At 29.8% G+C, this 20,412-nt stretch overlaps 1 protein-coding gene across 2 annotated transcripts; it reads left to right on the plus strand.

The window, feature by feature from the left end:
- Nucleotides 1–2,954: 2,954 nt before the first annotated feature.
- On the plus strand, nt 2,955–16,582 carry LOC145070683 (annexin D3-like). 2 transcript variants are annotated; one of them, XM_079017637.1, is made up of 6 exons: nt 2,955–3,100; nt 3,342–3,487; nt 15,243–15,473; nt 15,543–15,755; nt 15,988–16,077; nt 16,189–16,582. In XM_079017637.1, exons 1-6 carry the CDS (start codon nt 3,025–3,027, stop codon nt 16,384–16,386), a joined length of 954 nt encoding a protein of 317 aa, XP_078873763.1. In that variant the 5' UTR covers nt 2,955–3,024; the 3' UTR covers nt 16,387–16,582. The 2 variants fall into 2 exon arrangements, with proteins under 2 accessions (XP_078873763.1, XP_078873764.1); XM_079017638.1 differs by lacking the exon at nt 15,988–16,077.
- The last annotated feature ends 3,830 nt before the right edge of the window (nt 16,583–20,412 follow it).

Raw genomic sequence — 20,412 nt, forward strand, 5'->3', positions numbered from 1 at the left:
CCAAAGCCAATTGCTGATCCGGACCCCACAGACAGGTCTCATTCTTCTTGGTCAGGCGGGTCAAAGGCACTGCAATCTTGGAGAAGTCCTGAATAAATATATGATAATACACCGCAAGACCCAAGAAACTCTGAATCTCAAATGCATTTTTTGGAACTTCCCAACGCATCACGGCCTCGATCTTGGTTATGTCCACCAAGATACCACCCTGGTTGATGATGTGCCCTAAAAGCTGCACCTCACGCAACCAAAACTCGGATTTGGACGATTTGGTATGAAGCCTCTCTCTCCTTAAGGTCTCCAACACCTCTCGCAAATGTTGCTCATGCTGCTCTTGGTATTAGAGTAGACCAGAATATCATCAATGAAAGCAATCACAGGCCGATCCAACATCATCCTGCAAACCTGATTCATGAGATCCGTGAATGTTGTTGGTGCATTGGTGAGCCCGAAGGCATCACCACGAACTCGTAATGACCATAACGAGTTCTGAAGGTCGTCTTTTCTACATCCTCATCCATGATCCTCATATGATGGTATCGTGACTGAAGATCAATATTAGAGAACCAAGATGCACCCAGAAGTTTCTCAAATAAGTCGTCGATCCTCGGAAGTGGGTAATGGTTCTTCACCGTTAGTTTGTTTCAATTCCTGATAATCGATACACATCTTGTGTGACTCGACCTTCTTTTTCACGAACTGGGTCGATGCTCCCTGCTCAGATGTAATTTTGAATTGTTTTATTTTTAGATTTGAACTTTAGGGTAGAAATGTAATTTTGAACTTTAGGGTAGAAAATTAATCAATAGACAATTTCTTCATAAAGATTTTCTCTTTCAAATTAACCATTGAGACATGTTAACAATTTGTTGGATAAAGGCAACTCTTTTGTGAAAATGGTATCTACTTTCATCATAAGCAGATGCTTGATTGTTGCAATCAACATCCCCAATCGTCACATACTAAGAACGGAATAGAAAATGACTTCCTATTAGGTCTTGTTATTTTATGCATTCAATATGTTCTTGCTATATATAAACATTAAATCTTTGTTGTTTTTTTCAAGATTTTTGCAGATATACAAGTGTTGCATTCTTCATTTCAATTGTTAGCTGTACTACTAATGATGGAAGCTGCTAATAAAGGAAATGAAAGAAGCCACATGAAATAGATTTTTTGTATAAAACATAGAGTAGATTAGATGAATGCAAATTTATATATTGTAAGAAATAGAATTATATGACATTAAATTTTATGCAATGGATTGTAGTTTTTGTATATGGTATTTTATTTCTATTATGAGACATTAAATGCAATTTTAATTTAAAAATTAATAAATATATAAATATTTATTTTAAACAATTAAATTTACAATAAGTAAAAATGTGTGTCATCTTCATTTATGACTTGACCTTTCTTGACTTTCTTGACAGGGGTTTTAATGATACGCATTGCGTGTCATAAATGCGCGTCGTAAATGCGCGTCATATATAGACGACGCGCAAAAGTGTGTCGTCTCTCGTTATGACAGGGCCTTCTTCGACACGCATTTGCGCGTCGTCTGAGCGTTTTACGACGTGCATTTCCCGTCGTAAAAGGTTGTTTTTCTAGTAGTGATCCAATAATGACAATTTAGAAGTCAGACCACTTCTAAATCTGAAACACAAAAAGTACCATGTTGTTTTGTGTTTGATAAGATAAAGAATTGCTTACAATTTCGGTTATGTGAGAGTTCAACCCTTTTCAGGAACAGTTACATTCCATTTATACAAGAAAGAAAGGTGTTGAAAATCGGATACACCAAAATTGACGCCAAAAGATGATAGTTTTTGGACATAACTAACGCCTACATCATCATGATGTCATCAGTAAGTTTTGGTGTGAAAATGTATGGTTGGACATAATCAACGCCTATACCAAAATTGGCGACAAAAGATGGTAGTTTTTTGAACCAAGAATAGATTTTGGCGGGCTCTAACCTTTGGACCCCTATACTCAGGGGAGCTGCCTCCGGAACCCCGTATTTTCGAGTTCACTTTTATCATACCGAGTGGGCACCCCATACCTTCGGTCTCGATGGGTAGATAGAACTAAGTTTATCTCAATATTAATAATAATTACATTAAAATATATCGATAACACTAAAATCACTAATAATTATGATATTAAAAATGAACATTGAAATGTGGATTAGATTGCTTAGTTAGCTTTGACTTACGTAAACAACTATAATTCTTAAATAGATTTCTTTTACTATATTTCCTATAGTGTAGAATGCCGTTTGTAAAAGCAAAGAAATGATTTTGATTATTACCATATCATCATGATGTCATCAGAAAGTTTTGGTGCGAAAATACATGGTTGGACATAATCGACGCCTACACCAAAATTGGCGCCAAAAGATGGTAGTTTTTTTTAACCAAGATTAGATTTTGGCGGGCTCTAACCCTTGGACCCTGCTAGAGGCGCCGTCCCTTGGAACCCTATACCCAGGAGAGTTGCCTCTGGATCCCCGTATTTTTTAGTTCACTTTTATCACACCGAGTGGGCACCTCGTACCTTCAGTCTCAATGAGTGGATAGAACTAAATTTATCTTAATATTAATAATAATTATACTAAAATATATCGATAACACTAAAATCAGTAATGAGTATGATATTAAAAAGGACATTGAAATGTAGATTAGATTGCTTAAATTTGACTTATGTATACAACAACTATTATTCATAAATAGATTTCTTTGTACTATATTTCTTATAGTGTAGCATGCCGTTTGGAAAAGCAAAGAAATGATTTTGATTATTTTGTTTATAAAAATGATGATCATCATTAACTTACGTGACACGTGAAAACCAACATTTTGTATATCCTAGAAAATGTAAAATATTAAAAAATGCATATACTAAATGCCTATTTATTATCAATTGTTCACAAAACTTATTCATTAATTTTATAGAAACAATTATTTTCGCACAAAAAAAAAGAAGCAGTACGGACGGAGACGCAAAACACCAACAAATCAAATGGCGACAATCAAACTACCGGAACAACTTCCTTCTCCTGCCCAAGACTCGGAAACACTTCGAAAAGCTTTAGATGGTCCCTCTCCCCCTCTCTCTAGATCCTAAAAATGTGTGAATTTTTTAAATGAAACTGCGTCGTTCTAATGAAATGGAAGCTAATTAGCTGACAACAATATATTTTTAAAAATGTTATATAATATACAAACTGTACAGTCACCTAATGCATAAATTATTATGTAGCAAAAATTTGTTATATACAAAGCAATTTCTATTAAAATTTGCTGAAATATTTCTTAACAAGTTTATGTGGTTATCAGGATTCATGCATGATGGAAAAGCTGTTATTAAAGTATTGTGTCATAGGAATGCAACCCAAAGAAAACTCATTCGAAAGACTTACCAAGAATTATACAATCAAGATCTCATTGATACTCTCCAGTCTAAGATTTCCCATAATTTTGGGGTATGTTCTTTACTTACTTCATCTAAACATATGGAAAGTTCATTATGTCAATATATTTTAATTCCTAAATTTGCAATTTCTTGAGATTGGAGAAATGTGTTATAGACTTATAAAGCTAAGGGGTATGTGTGGTATGAGAACATTATGTCAACTCAAAAAGTTACGTTATATTAGCTTTACATCACATTCACAACATTTTTACTATTACAGCGTACATCCTTGGAAATATCACTATTCCACATCAAAACAATATCGTTTTTATTTTTTTATTTATTTTTGTCCAACATATATAATAATATACAAATTAAATATATATTTATTAATAAATTATAAAAAATAAATTAAAATCTTAAAGAAAAAATAAAACATACTACTATTAAAAAAAATTACATAACTAAACTTAAAAATGACAATAACAATTAAAAAATTACATAATTAAGTTTAAAAAGACAATACAAATTAAAAGTTAACCACTAGAAAATAGAAAGTATTACTTGTCTTCGTCTCATCACTATGTTGCATGTTGCTTTTAACATATGTGTTCAGTCAAACGTGACGTAAATTATGAATGGTATTAAGCATTTTTGGAAAACCATGTGTAGCTTGATGAATGACATATAATTATTGGACATCACTATTAGTCGATTTTTGCAAATATATGTTACCATAAAGCTTTATAACATACTCAAAAAACAAATATGCATAATCCCGACCTATTGTCTCATATATTTTTAAATACTCATTTGATATGTCTGCAACGATGTATGCCAATTATCGAACTACAGTTATACACTTTATATTGTAGTAAAACCTCATTTACCTCTAGCATCTCATATCAATTAAAAAACTCATAACTATTTGTCAAATCTCTAGCTATATGTAGGAATATATTTCTACTAATATGAAAACATTCTTTGAATTTCTTTTGGTCATATAAATAATTTGTTTGTTGCCATATGATCAATGTTGATCGAAGTTCTAGTTCTCTTTTTGGCATTTGAACTTTTTGCTTCTCGGCTTAACATTTTGGTTGTTGTTTACTTGAACGTATGAATAAACATATAATCAAATAGAAGATAAAAAAAACGTTATCTTTTAAAAATATGTTTTTAGCGTGAAATATATATATATATATATATATATATATATATATATATATATATATATATATATATATATATATAAAAGGTGAGGTTCAATAGAGAACCATAATTAACCAAAGAACTAATCTTTTTTTTAACTTTTAAAACTTATTTTTTATCAAAAAAACAAACTAAAAATACAGAAATTTATAACTTTTTATTCTTTTTCTAATGATATAAAATTCGTTTTTTTTTTACGTCAAATTCACAATGTGAATCTTTGAAAGTTCACAACGTGAATCCGGATTCACACGGTGAATCCAAAAATGTTTTTCACATTCACAATGTTAATATATGAATTTAGATATTTTTAGATTTTTTTTCGATAAAAAATAAGCTCTAAAAATTGAAAAAAAAAAAAAATTGGTTCGTTGAACAACCAATAATTATGGTTCTCTATTGAATATATATATATATATATATATATATATATATATATATATATATATATATATATATATATAAGTGTTAGTATGTATAGGTAATATGGTTTTTGTTTAAGTTTAAAAAAATTATAAGTTTTTTTTAAAAAACATTCAACGATCAAAATAATTGATCATTCCAAAGTTTCACTAATCAGAGACATCTGTCGTCTTAAACAATCCTTAAAACACCTACGTTCATTTGAGGTGGTGTTCACGCATGGATGAGGTTGTCCACATCGTATTTTAGGCTTCGAACTTCGTCCATGTCGTTTAGATAGACAAATATTACAAATTGAACCTTTTGGTTTTTTATTTCCAACTCTTTAACTTATGTTATTACTCTGCAATAAATGTTGTATATATGTATTGTTAAAGTAATTTTAAGGTGAATATTAACATTTGATTATTCATATATTCATTAGAATGTTATTATTCTATTGTAATTTTTATGTATGTGCATTATTCTACTAAGTTCTAATATTAGTTTTAACATGTGATTATTTATTTATTCATTGCTGAATAATGACATAAAGTTGTATATACAAAATTCATTATAGGATACTAACATACAATTAGTGTTTTTACGTTGTCACACTATTTACTGTTTTTATTTAAACCATCCTCGTATATATATATATATATATATATATATATATATATATATATATATATATATATATGTGTGTGTGTGTGTGTGTGTGTGTGTGTGTGTGTGTGAGGGTTCAATTGAGAAAAAAAATGTTGAGAATGAGGGAATCATTCTCAGGCAATCATTTAATCTAAGCATAAAAAGACACGGTGGCAAACTTGCAGGTATGTTAATAACCTTCAATCTCAAATGTGCAACTGTAGAGAATAAGATAACAATTTAAATCCATTCTTAATCGATTGTTCATCATCCAAATTTCTCCTCCAACCTTCAACAATCATCTATATTTCTTCAATTAAAACATCATCAACGTCATCTAGTGTTAATCAGTCATTATTCTTCGTCAAGAACACATTTATCATCACCATTCTACAGTTGGCAACAAAAATTCGTTTTTGGTTCTTGTAATCCAACCTTCAATTCTACTGGAATGCGATCATATCTTCAACATCCACGATTAATTATACTCTCAGAATCATTAGATCAACATCATCGATAATCAACAAAAATCCACTTCATATCGTTCATTCAACATCGATCATCAAATAAAAATTCAAAATTAAAAATAGAAAAAGATCAAACCGTTTTTTTTTTTGAAAAATTTCATATAATTATCTATTAATCTACTATTTTGTAAGTTTTAAATTGTCAAAATCTAATGTTTTTAACATTTTTAAAAAATTTAACTTGTATGCAGTCCAACTATTTGATGAAATGCATAAACTAAATTACCACGTTATATTCACATATGAATATGTTTTCTCACCTGAATCAGTATATGATTATTAAAACAAAAAACAAATATGCAAGTCTGTAAGTTATTCATATGTGAATAACATATAAAAATTATATATATTAGTGAAAACACCTTGTAATATTTATATGTGAATATGTTGTGTAATATTCATAAGTGAATATATCATCTAATATTAACAAGTGAATATACATTCTAATATTCATATGTGATATACCATGTAATACTATGTAATATTCACATATAAAAATATCATCTAATATTCATAACTGAATATACCAACTAATATTCACAAGTGAATATCATATGTAATATTCACAAGTGAATGCATCATCTAATACTTAAACTTGAATATACTATGTTTATTATATGTTGTATTCATATATGAATGATACTTAAACTGTAAAAAAAAAAAAATTAATCATACTTTTTATTCATAAGTGAATAACGAATGTACTGTAGTAAAAACCTGATGCATTTTTATTCACTTACAACAACGATAGCTGAAAATATAAAAAAAATAATTTTTTTGTTTTATCTTAAAACTATATCAATATGGATGTCTATTTGTAGATAATAAAAAAATCATGAATTTTGGTATATTTAATATAATTTTTTGATAAAATAGCTTCTTAAAAATTAAAAAAAATTTTAAAAAAACTATATTTTTGTATATATATATATATATATATATATATATATATATATATATATATATTAAGGTAATTATTAGCATAGCTTAAGGAAACATCTTTTGTTGGAAAACACATATCTATTCATTTCCGATTTCTGCTGGTACGACGGAGACTTTTGCGGCAAAAATAATTGAGTGGCTGAGAATGATTCCCCCATTCTCAACCTTTTTTATTTTATCAACTAAACTGATATATATATTTTGTTTTAGGTAATTATTGTATGCATGAAAGGAGAATTTTGGACCAATAGATGAAAATAATGAATGACTATGATTTTTAGGGTCTATGATATTACAATGGAATATCATGTACCATAATATCACTCAAATTTAATTAAAATGGTATTTTAGACAATTAACTATATTTAAAAAAGAAAATTTTCGAATTTGAAGGGATAATTTTGATTTTTTTTCAAAAAAAATTAATTCAATTACAATTCTAATTTAATTTGTAATCATAACCGATTATAACTTATTTTATTCTGTAAGAATGTGATTCTACTAGAATGAAATTCTATTAGGATAACAATTTATGACATCCTTTAAGAATACATAAATAAGAAGAAAACGTGAATAAGTACATTATGAAACAATATGCAAAATTGATTCTTGAACTAATAATATATCAATAATTACATTCTATGATTGTGATACAAAAAGAACATTCTTGAATAATAACAACATTCTGAAAAAATAACAAGTGTAATTTTTAAAAAACAACAACATTCTTTACTGTGAGTGTGATCAATCTTTGATTCATTCTTCACGTTATTCCTATAAGTTCTTCAAGCCGTTCCTATCACAAATGCATCAAAAATATCAAAAATCTAACAAAAACACTAAGTCATTCTGAGAGAATAATATTGCTAAGATTCGTTTTATACATTCTGGCGGAATACATTCTACTATAAGACACTCTTGTTCTCCATATTTTCTTTCTTCTCCAAATGAATGACAAACTCTTCAAAACCTAAAAAGAAAAAAAACCCATCAAAATCTAACAAAAACACTAATCCACTAAACAAATCGAAAAAATAGATTACATTTTAATAGGAAAAAGAAATTCTAAAATAATCATTAAATTTAAAGTGCAATTACCATTTAATTTTGACAATATATATATATATATATATATATATATATATATATATGACATTTTAAATTTTGACAGAATACATATAACATAGTAAATTAGCAAGTTGTAATTCTGACAGAATAATTAGGGCAATAAAATATGATCATAAAACAATTTATTTGCAATGTTGGTTGGGTCAGACAATTCATCAAACATTTGGCATGTGAAACTAAAAGTGAGAACATAACTAATAAATTCTACAAATTTAAAAATGCAAAACTATATCTTCAAACGATCGGTCTCAAAAACCTAGTCTCCTCCCCTCCTAATTTCATCAATAAAGGTGGGGTAAAGATGAATTTATGTGTATATTAATTAAAAATAAACAATTATAAATTTTTTTGGTGTACTTCTCGAGAACAAAAAAATAATTATCCCATTTATGGCTTAAAGCATGATTCATTTTCTTTTAAGAAGGATTTCATAAAAACACACACATACAAATAATGAATGTGTGTACATTAATTAAAAGGAGTCATTTTTTGGTCGTTTATAGCAAAAAAGAAAGGGATAATTCCATCATTGGGCTTAAGCAAGAAAAACAATAACCCCTAACAAATTTAATAAAAAGGAGAAGAAGAAGAGAGTAACCCAACAATTTATCGGTGATTAGGTTTGTAATTTCCGAACAATTAAGCAAGAAAAAAACCCTAATAAATTCAATCAAAAAGGAGAAGAAGAAGAGACTAACCCAACAATTTATCGGTGATTAGTTTTGTAATTTCCAACCAGTAAAAAGAAGATGCAACAGAAGAATAAAGATGAAGGCATGAATGTGTTGGTGTAGTTGAGTAGATGGCGATGTCCGTTGATGGTTTGACAGTCTTGTCCGACTAACACGTTGATTTAAGGTTGAACCGAATCATCCAAATAGAGATGATGATTAACATCACATAGGGTGGTTTCGGTTTCAAAATCGTCAAACTTTGACCACGAATCTCTATAATTTCATCATACCTTTGACGTAGGGGCGTAGGGTTTTGAGATGGGATACGTAATTATTTTGTGGTCGACGATTGATTAAGGGATGTTGTTTTTGTAGGGTTTAAGTCATTGGATTATTTTAGGAGATATTAATTGACTTATTCTTTTACCATAATTAGAGATATTAAGATTACCATTATGCTCTAATTTAATTATTTAATTATTTTTTATTTCCTAAATTCTCATTGGTCATTGTAAGCACATAATAGTTGCTAGAAACATTTGAACTTAGCTATATATATATATACATATATATATATATATACATATATATATATATATATATATATATATATATATATATACTAGGTAAATGCACGCGCGTTGCACAGTGGGATAATTATGTAGTTTAATATTGTTATATATGGTTTAATGTATTGTGAATAAGCCATACATAAAACTTGTATGCGATTAAATAGCATGTATATTTTCTGATTTACAGATTTTTTTATCATAATAAATAATGAAATTTTTTTACTATTAGTTTAAAATTTTAAATGTAATTTTTATGTATACATTAGTATCTAATTTAATTAGTTGATGACTGATTAGATATGGATTCTCATTTGTGGTCATCTATTTATGTTGAACCTCATAAAAAAACATATTTAACGACTTTTGTTAGTTTTACTATTGAATAGAAAATGGTGTCGTATTTTAAGTAAATATAAAAAACCTCATTCTCAATCTATTTTAAGATACTGACATATTTTAAGTTAATATAAAAAATCATATTCTAGAACTAATGAAAAGAAAAAACGGAGCCAAAATTTTTAACTATAATAAAGTTGATTTCAATTAAAAAGTGTTCAATCGAAGATAAGATCATTCAATAAACACCATAAGATATTACGTTATATTCAAATTATAGACATCATTTTTGTAAGAGTCATTCAAAATATATAAGACTATAGTGCCTAATACAACAATGTAATAACCAAATGACCCTAACATATTTTAAATGAAATATGATTATAATATATTATCTATGCAACTAAATTTCTGCACAATATGTGGGATTCGTCTACTATATGGTATTCTTCTAATATATTATATTATAGTATAAACATTATATTTGGAAAACCACTTTGAGTTTTATTGTAGTTTATAACATTAAATTTGTGATGGGCTGTATTTGACACACATTTGTGTATTTATATCTATGTTATATATTTAAAACAAATCTTATATAAACATCCAACCTAAATATTCATTTTCAAGTTTTCTTTCTTCGCAACGTAAACAAACTTTTGTTATAAAGACAAAAATGGAATAAAAGACACTTAATTATATGATCATGATATATTGTATTTTGATTGGGGCTTATACAAAACATGCATGAGCATATATTATTAATTTATCTCTTGTTTTAGGTAATTCGAATAAGATAGCTTCAAATCCAACGTATCAAACGGATTACCCATTTACTAAAGTCTAAAACCCAAAAACTCAAACATGTTCTAATACCATACAAATGCATGAGGTTTTAGCAAATTATTATCTCATATGAATTACCATTGATTATGTGTGATTAATTATTAAGAAGGTGAAAAGGTTTGGGGGTTTCAAATACATGAGGTTTTAGCAAATTATTGTGGGGGGTTTCAAATGCATGACAATCAAGGGAAAATGTATGCGTTATAAGTATGTAAGACATATATATATATATATATATATATATATATATATATATATAGAACCATAATTAACAAGGAACCAATCATAAGCGTCGGAAATCATCATGATTAACGACCAAAGAAAGCAGATGTACACTTGTACATTGGACGCACACATATCGTATTATAGCGAAAAATCTACCTCTTTACTAAAAAACGCACCTCTTTTTTCGTTTAAATCTTTTTAGGCCACATTTTTTATATAAAAAAAAAACACGAATATACCATTGTTCACGATTTTTCGTCATCTTTCGATAGAGATCTATGTTTATGTATAAAAAACGAACTACTTTTTCAAAAAAAAAATCACTTCATTTTGTTATTTTTTTTTCAATATTTAAGTTTAATTTTATTCAAAAAAAAAAACTAATTATAACAAAAATATTATCTTTTTGTACTCTATTAATAAACATCAATTCCAATTAAAAAAAACTCGATCAGTGTAGATTTACACTATGAATCTAAACTGTAAATATTTCAATTTTTAGCATTCACAATATAAAAAAGTTCGATCAGTTCAGATTTACACTGTGAATCTAAACTATAAATGTTTCAATTTGTAACATTCATAATGTGAATTTGATATACTATTTCAACTCTTTGATCATTCGCAAATTAACTTAGGTGTTGTTTGTTTCTTGTAAAAACCTCTCTAGACCTTTTATTGTTGTGTGGCGTAGCACACACGCAACACTTTTAATCTCACAGTTGTTTGTTATTTAGAAGTCTTTAGAGTAAAAAACATTTGTGCGTGTTCTGTTTGGCGCAACCCTTATATTGCCTCTTCTAACCTTTTTTTTTTTTTTGCTAAAATCTTGATTATATGTTGCTGACAACTTCTTAATGAAATATCATTATTTTTTTGCTAAAATATTTTTATTTTTTATTGAAGTATCATTATTTTTTTGTTGAAATATCATAAATTCTTGCTGAAATGTCATACATTATTAATTTTTCGGTATTAAAAAACTATATTCGGTTTATAAAATCAGTTTATTTTAATTTTTTAATATATGCAGCAGCATGCAAATGTTAAAAAAACAAACACATTTCCTATTACAATCTGCATCCGTTTGATCCACCTTTTCTACTATAAAGGGTTGTAGAGATGGTCCGCAGACTTCATGAAATTTTGCTTCAAAAAAACGAACAACACCTTAGTGAAATTTACATACGAATCAAAATATATTACATGTAGTTTTATAATATTTTAATGTTTTCATTACATATAAATTAGTTTTGCAAAATCAACAAATAGATTTCTTCATATTGTGAATCTGACTTACTATTATTCACAATGTTAATCTGAACAGGTTCACAATGTAAATTTGAACTGAAATATCGATTTTTTTAGCATCAATATAAATCTATGTTTAAAGAGTACTAAAAAGTATGAATTTTAATATATTTATTAATTTTTCTATAAAAAATAGATGTTAACTTTTCAACAAACAAAAAAATGTAGTGAGTTTTCAAAAAAAACCATATTTTTATATGTCAATATGGATCTCAATGGAAAGATAACGAAAAACCACGAACAATGGTACATTCGGTATTTTTTTTTTGATAAAAAATATGGCCTAAAAAAATTAAATTAAAAAAAAGGAAGTGAGTTTTTTTATAATCTGGTGTATGTGCGTCCCTTGTAAAAGTCTACAGCTCTTCATTTTGTCGTTGATCGTTTTAAATTTCTACGCTTTGGATTGGTTCCTTGATTCCTTGATTAATAGAGGTTCTTTATTGAACTTTTCTATATATATATATATATATATATATATATATATATATATATATATATATATATATATATATATATATATATATATATATATATAATGACTTAAAACGGTAATGTATTTTCCGATTTGTACACACTTGGTCATTGAGTTTTTTTTCATCCACATTTACCCCTTTAACATGTTAAACTGTACACATTTAGTCCTTATGACCGATTACTTCAAGTTAGTCGGGAAAAATGACTTAAGAGAGTAATATATTTTTCATTTTGTACACATTTAGTCCTTAATATTTTTGTACATATTTAGTCCTTAACGTTTTTTTTGTTTCAAAATAAATCTTTTTTTTGTACTCATTCAGTACTTATGAATGATTTATTTAACTTTTTCTCACAACCTCTTACGTGAGACAATCATTGATGAGGTATTTGGGGTTGTTGATACTTATGTCCAACGCGATCTCGACTGCTTAGTTGCGTAGGTCTTGTGGTTTTGACTTAGGTCTTGTATTTTCAACGTCGTAACTTCTTCATACGATATCAGATTTTAACTATCTATATATCCACGTGTTCAACTTTTGACTCTACTACAACTTGCGTTAAGATTACTCCCATTAATTAATATATTATTACTTATGATTTTCTAAAAAAAATCCATACATGCATTCATAAAAAACGTTTAGACAGGAGCGGACTCATGAATACATAAGAGGTATTGCCGAGATGAAATAGGTGTTACCCATACATGAAAAATAGGTATAAACGAAAAAAATCGAATATTTTTTTACTACGGGCAGAAAAAAACAGGTGTCGCTGGTGCAATATCAGGACCATGCTAAATCCGCCCCTGCGTATGGATATAAATTTCGTAAGTAAAAATATATTATTTTTCATGGGAGTAATCTAATTGAAAGTTGTAATAGAGTAAATACGAACGCATGAATATAAAGATCGTTAAAATATGATATCGTATAAAGAAGTTACGACGTTTAGAACACATGATATAAGTAACCAAGTAGTCGAGATCGCGCTGAACATAAAAATCAATGCCCAAACACCTCATTAATGAATGTCCCACGTAAGATTACGTGATAAAAACCGAAAGAAATCATTCATAAATACTGAATGAGTACAAAAACAGAAATGACTTATTTTGCAATATATATATATATATATATATATATATATATATATATATATATATATATATATATATATATATATATATATATAAGGACTAAATGTGTACAAAGTGAGAAATATACTACCATATTAAGTTATTTTTACCGGCTAACCTGGAGTAGTCGGTCATAAAGATTGAATGTGTAAAGTTTAGCAAGTTGAATGAGTAAATGTGAACGAAAAAAACTCGGTAACTAAATGTGTACAAATCAAAAAAAGATATTACATTTTTAAGTCATTATAATATATATATATATATATATATATATATATATATATATATATATATATATATATATATATATATATATATAAGACTGAGTTTTGTGTGAACAAAAAACAACGTGAGAACTTACAAACTCATAATTCACTCATCATTTTTTAAAACTAAAAACACAAATCTTCTTCCAATGGTGCGTCTAAACATATCTAGGCTCAAAAACAGATTTGATAATTTTTTTCATTTTCGAAATTTACATGTATATACAATCAGTAGTTATATGGATTGTTGATTAGCACAATCAGTCGTCATATTGACTGTTGATGAGCTCAATCAGCAGTCATAACTACTGATTGTATTCATCAACAGTCCATTTGACTGATAATTGTGCTCATCATATATATATATATATATATATATATATATATATATATATATATATATATAATCTTCAAATCTTTTTTTAGCTTAAATATAAGTTGGATGTACCATTTAAAAAAGGTTGGTGTTTTGGGTTTTGAAAAATGATGAGCTTATTATGAGTTCTCAAGTTCTCATAAATTTTTTAATTCTCAAAAAAACCTAATTATATATATATATATATATATATATATATATATATATATATATATATATATATAATCATCTAGACATTTTGTCTAGATGGTTTTTGTGGTGTTTTTTTTAAATGTCATTAGGGGAAATTCTTATTACATTCACGATATTTTAGAAAAATAAGGTCTTTTATCTTTAGGAAAAAGAACCTTTAAAAATCGATTTATTTTTGAAAAAGGCACTTAAAAGTTCGTTTATTTCTGATAAAACCGCTAAAAGTATTTTTGTGTTCGAAAAAAAATCTACATTAAGCAGAAAGTTTTTACCTACTAAAAGTATTTTTGTGTTTTATATAATTATACAGTACAATTATCAAAAACATAAATTGTTGTATATAACTAAAAAAAATATTGAGTGCAAATCCCTGCCAAAGAAAATACCAAACTATCTTCATGTCCATTGCACGTGTAAGGGTCTAACAAAAAGCCTAAAACGTTGTTCGTTGAGAAGAACCTATCTTCATGTCCATTGCACGTATGACTATGTCAGGGTCTAAAAAGCCATTCTATTTTTTCTTTAAAAAAATACCGATTTTTTCTTACAGAAAGCAGTGGTTTGGTGGACATACGATCCATCAGAAAGGGATGCAAGGATGGTGAAGAATGTGTTGAGTTCAAAGGAAATTGGCACAAAAGAACAACTACAAGTGATAGTGGAAATCTCTTGTGCATCATCTCCTCACCATCTGCTTGCTGTCAGAAAGTCGTATTGTTCCCTCTATCACTGTTCACTCGAAGAAGACATAATTGCTTATGCCCCACCATTTGCTATAAAGGTATTTAATTGTTTTCATTTTCGATCTTAAAAGATCCTCAATTTTAACAACTATTTTCCATTAATGCAGATTCTAGTTGCCTTGGTGAGTTCCTTCAGGTATGATGGGGAAGTGGTCGATTTAAATTTGGCAAATGAAGAAGCATCCACGTTACAAGAAGCTGTTGCGTTGAAACGATTCGATCAAGATCATGTTGTATGGATACTTAGCACGAGGAATGTGTTCCAGCTCAAAGCAACTTTCGAAGCCTACTATGAAAAATTCGGAAATCATCTTTCTGAGGTTTCATACCTTAACCACTTAAGAACCATTTTTCATGCATAACTTCTTAATCTATGTTGATGCTTTTTCCATTGACTATTATAATCTGATCATTGTGCTCCATACAACACACATATAACTATTTGAATTTGGAAAATATAATTATTGAGTAATTAACGACTCAGTTGATAGCACTTTAAGTGAAAGAGTTGATATTTTATAAGTTTTACATTGAAGTTGATTCTTTTGATAGGATATCAAGGATTTTGGAAATGATTTGTTGGAATCTTTGGTAAAAGATGTGATTGCATGCATTGCTTCCCCTGAGAAACATTTTGTTGAGGTGATTCAATTGCCTCAGAGTCTAGAAAAACCTGTTAAAAGTTGCTTTAATCTTAGTCTTTTTACAATCATCAAGACCTACAAGCTTTACATCTAGTTTAATGATTAACAGGTCATCAAAGCTGCAACTGACGGCTGGGGTACAGATGAAGATTCGTTATCAAGAGTCATTGTAAGTCGAGCTGAAGTAGATTTGATGAAAGTGAGAAAAGCATATTTGGATATATACAAAACAAGCCTTGACCAGCTGATTAAGGACGAGACTTCTGGAGATTATGGGGCTTTTTTGATGGCATTGTTGGGAAATTAACTCGAATTCTTATGTACCTGTACAAAAATATTTGTGCTTGGAGAATAACTTGATGTGTGTGTTCATTTGAATTATTGTGTGAGCATTTGGGTCTTGGCAGAAAGTTAGGAATTATGTGTTGTATCTGGGTGATGTTTATAATAATATTGTACCTCTATATTTTAATGTAAATTACATAAATGGTCAATCTGGTTCATTGGTTTGGGGTAAATTGTAAGTTCCATACTTTTTTTCCACTTGGACCATTACAGAAACTACCATTAATATGTTTCTTTTCATGCTTTTTGTCTTTACCATATAAAATTTAATGATCCTTACTAATTTTTTTCGTATTTTTATTCTTTACATGATTATTTACATTAGTATTTAAACATTAGCTTTTTGTCTCGTCGTCTCATCAATACCCTGTGCAAAGATCTCACCTCTCATCCACACATCAAAATTATCTTCTCTCATCTCCAACCTTGAAGATAAAGAGTGGGAAGTCACAAAGGTGGAAACTTTATGACTTAGAATGATGTTATGGGAGTATATCTTAGTGTTTGATGAAAGGACTTGAAACATCCCAGAAATATAACCCAAAAATTTTGTTTTTAAAACATTAATAAAACCATCAACCATCCAAAATCATAAGTAAAATCATAATCATTTATCATGAAACATCATGGTATCTGTCTCAAATCGAAATCTCATCAAATCATTAGAGTAAGCTCCCAGGTTGTGACTGTGGTGTGTGCCATCCGATCAACCCGAGCCTTCCCTTTGCTAGTGGAAGTACCTGAAACAAAAACTGAAAACTGTAAGTACAAAGCTTAGTGAGCTCCCCCAAACTACCACATACCATACGATAACACAAACAACACATACTAGGCCTTGCCCACTGCATCGGGCCCCGCCCGACATTGGGAGGAGGTCCGGCATAATCTGGGCCCCGCCCACTGCATCGGGCCCTGCTCGGCATCAGACCAAAGTTCGGAATAACTTGGGCTCTGCCCACTGCATCGGGCCCCGCCCGACATCAGACCGAAGTCCAGAATAACTAAACATAACATAACATGAACATATAGCATAATTACATACTGCATCGAGCTTGCCCGACATCGGACCAAAGTTCGGATCATATAACACATATTACAAACATGCATGAATCACGAAGACATCAAGCATACCTACTAATGCATCAGGCCCTGCCAGGCATCGGACCAAAGTCCGGAACTACTATCATCTAAATGGGCCGGCATTGTGGTCGTAGACCCATTCTTACTGGAAGGAAATTGACCTCGTAGAACTGACCACTAAAAATCCGAGTGAAGGATCCCTGGCTGCTCTCCGGCTATCATGACCAGTAAAACACTTAATCAAAACGAGGATCGTTCTATGGATGAAATGACTATTTTACCCCCTTCTATGGTGTGGGTCCTAACAAAGGCCCAAACCCTTTACTTCTTTCTAAGTCCACTAATGGCCCTCTAAAGGCCCACTAATGGCCCAAATTTCTAAATTGGGCCCAACTCCTCATATGGACCTACTTAAGCCCACTAAGGCCCAAAGTCCAAATACAGCCCGCACCGAGGCCCAAATACCCAAGGTCTAAACTAACTGAGTTACGCGGGGCGTACTCCAAAGTACGCTTAGTGTAACTGTTGATGGCAAGTACGCTGGGCGTATGTCACACCCCAAAACCGGAACGACGGAAACGTTCAAGGGTGGAGGACGCCATGTCAAGTATCACGAGATATGTATATGGTAAGCAAGTAATGAACAACCATTTCATTTAGAAAGAAAGTGTTTACAATGTGTGTGTTCACAAAACATAGAAGTCATAAACAAATAACAAAATAAGACTTGAAGCCGTAATGCTCCATCTTCTGAATCCCCAGCACGAGCACCTGTCTAATAGTCTCCTGAGAATACAAGTTATTTGAAAGAGTTGATCAGCAATTAAGCTGGTGAGCTCATCAGATTTTAGTGATGTGAGTAAGCTGTAAAGCGTTGTGGAAAATGTATATGTAAAAGTGATGTAAGCTGTAAGTTCTGTTTTGAAAGGTTCGCCTGTTCCTCTAGAAAATCATATATGTCCTACTTGAATGAAAGTTAAGTAAAATGACACTACAAGCCTTTCTATGGGTACTAAGTGGGTACAAATTATATATACTCAGAGTAAACAAACAATCGATTGTGCGCATCTGCCCCAAGCTCACAACCCAACGGGGAACAGAAAGTAAGGCGGATAGCACACATTCCATTGGTTGTTAGATCGTTGTCATATATAACCCTGGTGTATTCACTTGTTACTCATGGAGTTATTTGTAATGGTTCCTTTATATCTAATGAAAAGTTCTTTAAGAAAACCTATATTTCTTATAGTAAAATAATGACTACGGTGACTACTTTTATAATAGCTTTGTTTATACTGTTATATATAATCTGATACCGGGTAGAAAGTTAATTGAGTGAATCTGCCTTACGCCCGCAATCCAACGGGAACAGGAAGTAAGGCGGAAAACACACTATTAACTATCTATTGGGTATTAGCTTTATATATAAACATGGTGTATAAACTAAGGTGTTATAGAGTTATTCACCTAAAGTCTCTAAAACTGTACTGGCTTAATAAAATGGATTAAGCCCTTATCGGGGAAATCTCTAGTTTTGTATACCAAAAGTACTGACTTTGAAAAGTAAGTTTTGTACTAGAAAAGTTGTGCATTGACTCCGTGTCCTATAACCTGATCCATACCTGGTACCCTTATGATGACCTAATGGATACTAAGCATATATATATATATATATATATATATATATATATTCGGGTAGATAATAGATTTAGTGACCTCATTCCAAGCCCACATCCAACGGGAACAGGAAGTGAAGCGAAGAGGAACCATCCTATTAGCTGTCGGAATCTATTAGTATATATGTATCCTATAGTGTATACATTAAGGAATCATAAAGCTAGAATTATGATCCTAACCTTTAATCGTAGCCTTTTACCAAGGCATCTTCTGATCTATGTTAAACCCGACTGTTCCTTTGTCAAATGTAAAAGTATATTCTCCTTAGTTTATATCTATCTTGACTAGAAAATATATCAACTTTCAAGTGGTACTGACACTTTATGAAAGTAATGGGAAAAGTAAGTACACAAATGTCTTTTATAATGACATGCGGATGTACTAAAAACCTAAAAACATATTTGTTTTATTACGGTCATAATGTGAAAGCTAGAACCCCTACTAAACGCTCTCAATGTAAAGAGATTTAGGGAACCAAACGCGACCCCAACAATTTCTTGCAAACCGTGTAATTCACATTAAAGTTATATGATCATGTATACCCAATATAACTATCACTACTGCGTTGGTGATTCATTGATATAATTAGATCCATTTGTGTGTTCTCATGCTATAGCAACTTAACCTGTTTGTTATGTTCTATTCTGGTACTGTTTGATTCTCTTCATTGTTAGTTTTGTTATGGTATTGTTTGATTCTTTTCACTTTTTGTTCTGTTATGGTACTGTTTCTTTGTGTGTTTCATTGTACTAGAAGTAATGAATAGCGTTCTCCTAAACTATACCTATAATAGTTAACTAATGTTCTACCTGTACTGTTACTGAAAAGAGTCATTTCTCTACTAAGTTATGCTTATACTTTAAAAACAGAGTTTTGTATAACTATAAGGTAACATAACTTTAAAAGATTTTTGAAATGTTTTGACAACTTATATATAACATAAGTAACATTTTGAAAGATGTTTAACAACAAACATTTACACAATTATCATTGTGTTCAACCTGTATCCCCCCCCCCTTAAAACAGTTAAAATAGTTAAAAGATTCATTACGGGGTATGAACTCACCTGATGTGGGTGATTCAAACGGGTATGCGCGTACGGATGAGAAGTTCCACAAATGAAGTCCCGAGACACAATAAGTCCTAAATGATATATAAGGGCACATATTGACATGAATATAGTGTTTATAAACAACTACATGAAAGAAAACACCTTCCGGGACTAGGAAAC

Source organism: Lactuca serriola, chromosome 8, assembly GCF_051521515.1.
Source record: "Lactuca serriola cultivar US96UC23 chromosome 8, Lser_US96UC23_V15, whole genome shotgun sequence".
Classification (NCBI taxonomy): Eukaryota; Viridiplantae; Streptophyta; class Magnoliopsida; order Asterales; family Asteraceae; genus Lactuca; species Lactuca serriola.